General features: G+C 39.8%; 1 protein-coding gene across 11 annotated transcripts; it reads left to right on the forward strand.

Moving 5' to 3' along the window:
- Positions 1-4,643: 4,643 nt before the first annotated feature.
- LOC147640293 (uncharacterized) lies at positions 4,644-8,577 on the forward strand. Of its 11 annotated transcripts, XR_015262710.1 has the most exons (7): positions 4,960-4,981; positions 5,149-5,317; positions 5,589-5,730; positions 6,869-6,926; positions 7,180-7,500; positions 7,585-7,818; positions 8,084-8,577. XR_015262710.1 is itself a non-coding variant. In XM_086778888.1 (5 exons), the coding sequence occupies exons 2-5, from the start codon at positions 5,722-5,724 to the stop codon at positions 7,608-7,610; spliced, it is 414 nt and encodes a 137-aa protein (XP_086635014.1). In that variant the 5' UTR covers positions 4,710-4,872; positions 5,589-5,721; the 3' UTR covers positions 7,611-7,999. The 11 variants fall into 11 exon arrangements, 2 of the variants coding, with proteins under 2 accessions (XP_086635014.1, XP_086635034.1); XR_015262704.1 differs by lacking the exons at positions 4,960-4,981; positions 5,149-5,317 and adding an exon at positions 4,710-4,872 and having other exon boundaries at positions 7,935-8,577; XR_015262706.1 differs by lacking the exons at positions 4,960-4,981; positions 5,149-5,317 and adding an exon at positions 4,710-4,872 and having other exon boundaries at positions 8,033-8,577.
- The last annotated feature ends 519 nt before the right edge of the window (positions 8,578-9,096 follow it).

Here is a 9,096-nt window from a genome sequence, read left to right on the forward strand (position 1 = left end):
TGTTTCTTGTTCCTCCCCCAAATGCCTATGTGCAGGCTCACACCTCACATGTCCAACCTCATGGTGCACGTCTCATGTGTCTACACTCACGGCTCACGTCCAGGTTAGGCTCACGTGTCCAGGCTCATGACTTTTTGCATGGGACTATGGGCTCGCATCCCCAACCCAAGAGCTGGTTTGGTCTCGTTTTAGAAGTTTTTTTAGACTTAATGTGGGGTGATTAATAGTCCTAATCCTAGATAATAATTATTATGAAAGTAATTAAGCATTTTTTTATGGATTTACATGCTTCTAAGTTACCAATTGAAACAATGCATGAAAAAATACAAAAAAAAAACATGAAATGCATGAACACAATTAATTGTCCCACCTAATCCACCCTAACAAAGCTCATGTTTTTGGAGTTTCATAGTGGATTCCACTCTAATCACAATTACTAAGCTATTCCTTAGCTCAAAGCAATGAAATCTAAATCTCTTGGGCTCCAATTTCATGTAAATCACCAATGAAATTAGGGCTTTGTCCTTTCAATAAATGAAGCTAGAATGCCCTAATACAAATAAACTTCAAATCAAAATTTAAAAAAGAAATAACTAAACGCATCGAATGACTAAAAAAAAACTAAACACATTGAATGACTCCAAATCGTATATTTTTTAGAGTGTGACCTTCTAATCAACACGAAGCAATATTAGGTGATTCCAATAGCTTGGAATAGATTGATGGATGGAAGCCCTAGGCTAGTCCCCAGGAGTGGTGCCAAATATGTTCAAGTCAAGATCTTACCTTAGCCTTACTAAAGCATGTATCATTCGGTTAACAAGATTGCAACTTCCTTATGTGGGTGTGTTAGCTTGTCTACCATGTCCTCACTTTGTTGTCACACTAGAATGTGTTTTCTTGATGGGGTGTAGGGAGAGCTCTTAATGCCTAGATGGAGGCAACAAGAGATGGTCCTTCATGTTGGTCCCTCACAAAAGGCGAGGAATGAAGGGGAAGCTAATATAAGAAGACAACCTACAACCATTTCTATCTCAGAAGAAACATGCAAGATTCAATGGCATACATGTAAGCAAGAGAGAGGGAAAAGAAGAGCTCACAAGCAAATTGTTGTGAGGGAATCACTATGTATTGCTTATTGTAAAAAATGACTTATATATAATAACTACTAGGCTGGATAAACTAAAAAATGGACCGCTCTATTATTAATCTTAAGCAACTATGCACATGGAGTTTGTAGACTTTCCCTATTTATAAGCACATGATAAAACTATTTTATATATTTCAATGTTGTCTTACAAAAGCTAAGTGCCCGTTTGATAAGGTAAGATGGCAAAGTGCCTTATAGTAAGTCGGGCAGGTGAAACCATATTAATCTATGAAGTGGTTAACATAAGCCAAGGTAAAAACTCATAAGCTAGGGTAAACTCATAAGCTTATCAGAGGTAAACTCATTAGTAAATATTCATAAGCCTATCGAGGGTATACTTATTGGTAAATAATGAGTGTACCCTTGATAAGCCTATCAAGGATATACTCATTAGTAAATAATGCCATATATCCTAGATAGCAAAGTTTTGCCCGAAGATTGATTGAGGCTCTTGGGAGAGATCTTCTAAATAGCATCTTTATTGACTTAGCATTGTGCCAAAGAGATAATTCACCTATGTCGGGTGGATATTGAGGGGAGTGTTGGGAGAGATCTTATAGAGTTAATCTTTATTGACTTAACATTATACCGAAGGCAGTTCATTTGGGGGGTGTTAGGAGAGATCTACTAGAGTGAATCTTCATTGACTCAACATTGTACCGAGAGGTAGTTCACCTATGGTGATATTGGGGGGTTGCTGGGAGAGATCTTCTAGAGTAGATCTTCATCGACTCGGTGTTGTATCAAGGAGGTAGTTCACCTATGAGTGGATATCAAGAGGGGTGTGGATATCAATGCTTCAATTGACTATAGGGGCTGGATGTACATTATAAGGCCCCCTTATGAGGAGAAGCTATCATGTCATAAAGTAGCATGGATGCCCTGGTGGCAAAGCTTGGCTTGGACATCGAGATGAGGCCATATGTGGTCGAATGGTTTAGAGTCTTTTTTGGTAGGCTTGGCACCTTGCCAAGTAGGCTTGGCACCTTGCCAAGTAGGCTACGTTTAAGTGCAGGATGATATACCCATATCGAGTAGAAGAAGATCTTCCGAGGACACATTATCCTTTTAGGGGGTTGATCGGGCCCCGCTTGGGCACGCCAGATGACCTCTAATGGGTCTAGAAGCTGCATTAAGACCTATGTTCTTATGTTTAATGTATTATTACCCTAGTCAAGTGATGTAGTCGGTTAGGTCCAGCTAGACTGAATGTAGGGTGGCTGACATAAACCGGCCTACACATAGATTGGTTAGGTAGCTTTCACCACATCATATATTTAGATGATCCATCTTAATGTATAGGATCCTCTGTCTTTGTGTCTTTCAAGATCGCTATCTAAGCTCGCTCACAATAGTGCACACGTCAAAGGTAGAATGCATCATTTCTAACAACAATTTGCAATCAATAATTTGAAATTATTCTCCATCTCTCTTTGTGCCAAGTTCATACTTTCACCACATTATATATTTAGATTATTCGTCTTAACGCATATGATCCTATGTCTTTATGTCTTTCGAGATCACTATCTAAGCTTGCTCACAATAGCACATATGTCAAAGGTAGCATGCATAAATTATTTTTACACTCTAGCCCATCTCTCTTTGAAGCCTAGATGCTAGATTAAACATTTGACCATCCAGCTATATAACTCACTCTGAATCCTTATTCAATAGATTTAATATTAATAATTTTCCCCATTCGTGCTTTTTACTTGAAATGTGCATGTACCTTATAAAATGGAGAACTTTACAAAAACAAGGTCAGTTATATTTAAAAAGTGTTATTCTATTAGTAATAGAAATTGTACTCTTGCATTGAAAAGTGATAATTGTGTACTTTATACCAATGCAAAGTATAATTGCGTACTTTATGCCAATGCAAAGCATTGGAAAGTGATAATTGTGTACTTTATGCCAATGCAAAGCATTGGAAGTGATAATTGTGTACTTTATGCCAATGCAAAACATTGAAAAGTGATAATTGTGTATGCCAATGCAAAGCATTTTTCATATACAAACACAATGTATAAATTGGTTTAATCCATTTATTAGGATGAATATTCTCCATCTCTAAGGTTAATCATAACAACAAAAATAGCCATATCCATGCAAAAATAGTTGCAGCCTCTAGCATCTGTAGTTCCATATGCACCTCTCTCTCTCTCTCTCTCTCTCTCTCTCTCTCTCTCTCTCTCAAAATCCAACTCCATATCTCTTTGTGCACATAGGGCTCTATTCATGAATTATGAGGGCTAAAATGTTTACTAGGATGAATACCAAAGTTATTTCCTTGTATTTTTTGCATGCTCGCAAGTTGTTTTTGTGAGAGTTGCTGTTTTGTGTTTAAAAAGGAGCCATTAGGATCTAGTAAGATAAAATCTATTTCTAAACCCTCTATTAACCTTGATGATTTCAGTGTCTTCTGTATTAATTAATACTCGCTAGTGCCGGTGTTACTCTTTGTGCACATAGGGCTCAATTCATGAATTATGAGGGCTAAAATGTTTACTAGGATGAATACCAAAATTATTTCCTCATATTTTTTGCATGCTCGCAAGTTGTTTTGTTTGAAACAAATAGTTTTTGTGAGAGTTGCTATTTTGTGTTTAAAAAGGAGCCATTAGGATCTAGTAAGATAAAATCTATTTCTAAACCCTCTATTAACCTTGATGATGTCGGTGTCTTCTGTATTAATTAATACTCGCTAGTGCCGGTGTTAATTAATAGCCTAAGATACTTTCTACAAGGTATCTTAGGACACCATTCTAAGTTAAACCTTAGCATTGAAGAATCATAATAGAATGCCCCACTTGCCCGCTATGGATGTATCTTTCTCCAACCTCCTCGTGCGCTAAGACACACTTCTTTGGCTTCTCCGTTCACCATTACTCTGAGGTGGCCATCTTTTCATGTATGCATGCCCTACCCAACATCCCTACCCAACATAGAGATAGTAAAAGCCCCACTCGACATTGTGTGTGTGTGTGTGTGTGTGTGTGTGTGTGCACAAGAGAGAGAGAGAGAGAGAGAGAGAGAGATTAATGTTGAAGGATCCTATTTTAAGTATAGTCCAAACTTTGTTGCCAAATGTAGTTGTTTAATTTCATGCCATGAGAACATTGAGTTTCCAAAAGGTTCAATGATGACTCATAGAATCTTTATTGTTGATAGTTGATTATTGGAAAAAAAAAAGGAGGAGGAATTTTGGGGCCTTATTAGGCCCCTTTCACGAACGTCTAGGACCGAGTGCTAAGACACCTATGGATCCCATTAGCACAACCCTTCAGGAAAATATGGCTTCACAAACGACGATCGGGGGTGCGGTGGGAAACCCACAAACATCAAATGAACAAGCACAAGCCAGTTGGCCCGATTGAATGTTCATCCCTCGTTTGTGAAGACAAAAGGTGACCGTCCACGTAGTGTGAAACCTCGCTCCCTACCCCACACCATTTTTGTCGTGTTCAAACCAGCTGGTGGGTGTTGACTTTGCACACACGTTAGAGCATACTTGGGCGGCGGACTTGTCTGAAGCCAACCTTTTTTCTTTTGGGCGGCGGACTTGTCTCTGAAGCCAACCTTTTTAATTATATGACCGTGTGTAGGATGCATGCACTTCATGATCTCAGATCTGGTTTTTCTGGCTATGGCGTAACACCTGTTCTTGACATTGCGGATCAAAGCTCCAGCAAGAGAATGCCGCAACTCACCTTCCTGAACGAGTAAGGCCCCCCATTTGTTGGATTTCTTGTGTTTCCTCCCGCCTGTGATTTCTTTTGATTTGCCTTGTCTTCCCCTTGAAAGGTTATATGATCAGTTTCAGAATTGAAGGTCTTTGATTTTTTTACCCCTTAGATTCGGTTTAGAATTGAAGTTTTTTCATAAGCCCAGATCTACAGACCTATGAGACTTCCACATAAAGATGTGTTCTTAGAGAACATGGTTCATCTTTCAAGTTTTTAACACACATATTTTCTTCATAAACCTGCTCTTTTTAGGTCTATACATGTGAGGCCGTTGGCTTCACGACGACAGCGGCTCTACCAAGAACATGTGAATTTTAACTTGGGATTGTTTTACATGTGGATCTACATCCACAAACAGATGTATGTTTGAAAGGGATGTATATTCCAGGATGGAGCAATGTCTTCATACATATACCTGCATGTGCGTTCTATCGATGGTACCCTTTGATGCTATGAGAATGGGTGTTGTCTAGGATGGAGGAATGCCTTCATACATACATAAATTCGATTTTCTACGATAGAGATACATATGCCTGTATGTGCTTTGTATTGATGGTTTGTGTATGAGAATGGATGTGGCATAGGATGGAGGAATGCTTTCATACATTACACCATAAAGGATGTAATCTATTTTGGTAATTAGTGGTTTAGAAAAGTATGCATCTAATCAGGGGATTTGCTTGTTGATACAGGCCTTGCTGAAGCAATATTGGCCATGGTTTTTGTGCAACATATGTCCCCTGTTACAGCACCCTACAATTCAACGCATAGATTGAACACATTCAAATCGACTGAAGTCTGCGACGACTCTTTTAGTTGGCCTTAATGTTATCAGTAATTTCTCTTATAGAGGATCCTTCCCCTATGGGTGCGCTCACGGGGTGGATCCACATGAAATAAAAATGAATTTTTTGTTGGTGGAGGGGGCCTCTGCCCCCTCCTTGGAGTGTTTTGCTTGCGTGGATGAATGCATGTGTTTGTGTAATTTCTCTTAATAGAGGATCCTTCCCCTATGGGTGCGCTCACGGGGTGGATCCACATGCAATAAAAGTGATTTTTTGTTGGTGGAGGGGGGCTCTACCCCCTCCTTGGAGTGTTTTGCTTGTGTGGATGATTTGTGTTTGTTTTTAAGGTCCTTAGTGATGGCTAAACCATTTGTGTTGAGTCCTTGAAGTAGGACTTGCATTACCTTTGCAGGAAGCCCCTCACGACCCATAATCCAGTAATGAGCTCCTTATTTCTTTTTCAGTCCAAATTGCGGGGTATCTGTAATGACTACTGAGGATACGTCATGTCATGTGGACAAGAATATCTTTAAGTGATCACATCCATTGAAAATCTGCATAGTTGGTTGCTGATCATCAATTGCCACATTGCATCATCTGGTAGTTGAAGAGGGATTGGTTCCAGCCAATACTTTGCAATAAGAGTGTTGAGTTTCAAAGGGAAAGTGGTTTGGATTCTTGGAGATTGTGATAAAGAGTTGTCAGTTAGTGTGGCTCTGGGGGCTTGTCTACCCGTGAAAGCTGCGGAAAGATCTGAGGGAGTGCCCTCTGGGGAGAGGGGGCACAGTTTTTTTGAGGGCCTGTACATGCTGCTGCTTGCTCAAGGCACCCCAATTCACATGATAACGAAAGAAAAAACTTTTAGGTGGGCATGTAGCATAAAATATTCTTGTCAGAAGGGTGCCTTTATACAGTTGGTAGTATTAATAATGGTAGATGCATACGCTTACATTGGTGCTCCTGAAATCTGAGAGCATGCATTGCCACTTAAGCTGAGCTCACGAATGGAATTTCCTTTTGAGCACTTGCGAATCGTGGTTTCTCTCCTGGATTCATGTTTTGACATACTTTAGCACAAACAGGCAGTCATAATATGATTCTATATTTGGTCTAGTCATCCGGAAGTGCTTAGTGTTGGGAAGTGCCTTCTGACGTTTTTCTACATTTAATGGTTGACGATTGTGCAGCATTCAGCGTCCATAAAATATTGCAGTACCCATGAAGGTGTGAAATATTTGCAGTGGTGTAAGTTTGCCAATTGCCCCAAGTAAATAGTGACATGTTATACCTTGTGGACAAGAATATGTTGAAGTGGTCACATCCATTGAAAAGATGCATAGTTTTTTACCATCCACCAAGTGTTAAACTGAGTCATCTGTATTTGAAGAGGGATTAGTTTTAGCCATTACATTGCAATACGAGCTAAAAGTTTCTTGCTTCAAAGGGAAAGTGGTGAGGTTCTTGGATACAGTTTCTGAATTAGTGTGGCTTTGGGCAGTGTACCTGCGCCTTCACTGTGTGAAAGCTGCTGAAAGATCTGAGGGAGTGCTCACTGGGGAGAGGGAGCTGCTGGATTGTTTGGGGGGCTTATTCATGCTACTGCGGAATGTCAACTGGGTGGAGTCCTTACCTTTTTATAACCAAATTTTTCTTTTAAACCTGCTGACATGTTTGCTGGCAGGAGAGTGGATTAATTCTCCCTTGACAAATTTAAATTGCAGGGGAGCAGCCAATGTGTGTGGTTTTTTTATGTTCTTATTACAATATTTATTACATCTTTGTGGATTCACGCTCAGGGAGCTGTTGCAGCACTCAGCAGGTGCTCGTTGAGTATCGTACCTCTGATAATGTTGTCTTTTCAGGAGCAACTTCTCGGTCCATATTACTTCAGTTTATTCTGCAGGTTGTACTAAGAACTGTGTATGTTAATATCATGGGGCACACATCAACATTGTGTAGGCATACTGCTGTGACTGGGAATCGTCTAGCTGCGAGCTCCTTTCTTAACCTCAACAACAGCACCTTGTATCCTTAGCCAGATTGACTATCTTCTATTTGAGCCTTTGCATAATCTCTGGCCAAAAAATGAGGCCCACAGTTCAATGAAAGTTTTACCAGACTGCAGCTCAATGCTATTGTAAGTTTCACTTGTCGTCAGCTATATGATTTCTACATGTGCATACATAGAGCATAACAGTATAGCAAGGTAGTGAGGTCAGAAGGATCTTTATATTTCTGTAGTATAATGTGTAGGGGTGTTGCTCTTGTACCAATGAAGTATTTATATAGTGAAGTTGCCATTGTGGATGCTGACAAAAGAAGACCGGTGTCATATGGATATGTTCTGACAGATGCTAGACGTGTAAACACAAAATGATGATGTGGCATCTCATTGTCTGTAGGATGGTGTGATTAGTCTATCCATCAAATGGGTATGGCTAGAACAGGGGAGTTACCCCCTCCCCCCCTCCCCCCTCTTACGTGCGGCCCTTTTCAACAAAAAAAGAAGAAGAGAAAAATACAAAGCAAAATTTGTTTCAATGCAATTCCATTGGTGGTTGCTGCTTGAAGCCTGTGGTGGTTGCTGCCGCAATAGTCACGATGGAGAGCTCTTTTTACATATATTGAGTGTGTATAGCAGACAAGTATATGTGGTCTCATTAAGAGAATTATTCAAGGTTTCAACTTTACAGAAAGCCCAACTCCCACACTTCAAAGTCAGCTTGAATTCGAGTGCAGATTGATTTATTCCCTATGCAATTTTTAGAAACAAGAAATTAGTCTCTGGATTGACATAGAATGTTTAATTATACTGTGGTGGATGGTTTATGAGGCTTTGAACTTCATTTATATTGTTTTAATTCCCTATGCAACCTCAATGAAATATTAGAACTAACATGTGGATTGAGATAGAATGCTCAATTATGTTGTGATGGATGTTTTGAGTGTACCCGAAACATCCATCACAACATAGGACAGCAAGGAGAGTGCAAATGCCATTTTTTCCTCGGTAGCTCAACGGTAGAGCACTTGGTGGATTAAGACAAGTGGCTGTAGGTTCAACTCCTACCCGAGGAAACCTCAAGTTGGATATGCTGTGGTTTGGTGGTGGTTACATATGAACTGGCATGAACATTCAGGCAGCCTATGTAAGTGTGATTTGGTGTCAGTATTTGTAGACTGTGTTCTTTCTTCAATGCCATAAGGACTGCTTCTAGAGAAAAAGAGGAAGCAACCCTTTTCTTCAATAGTTATTCCTCTTTGCACTAGAGAACTGTTGGTATCGAGGGTTTAACATGCATATCCAATTTAATGACATTTAGGAGTATGTGACAAGTTTACTTGGATTAATTGTATGTGGTTGTATGTATATGTGTGCATGTGCACGTGCCCTCTCTCTTTTGAATTCATGGCG

Source organism: Cibotium barometz, chromosome 3 (genome assembly GCF_041138505.1).
Source record: "Cibotium barometz isolate CiBa-2024 chromosome 3, ASM4113850v1, whole genome shotgun sequence".
In the NCBI taxonomy this organism is placed as follows: domain Eukaryota; kingdom Viridiplantae; phylum Streptophyta; class Polypodiopsida; order Cyatheales; family Cibotiaceae; genus Cibotium; species Cibotium barometz.

Bases quoted from the DNA above. Each gene is read 5' to 3' on its own strand.
- LOC147640293 (XM_086778888.1), top strand. The intron at 6,927-7,179 runs GTAAGTTTGCCA...GGCTTTGGGCAG, and splicing joins TGTGAAATATTTGCAGTGGT to TGTACCTGCGCCTTCACTGT. The intron at 7,501-7,584 runs GTGCTCGTTGAG...TTTATTCTGCAG, and splicing joins GCTGTTGCAGCACTCAGCAG to GTTGTACTAAGAACTGTGTA.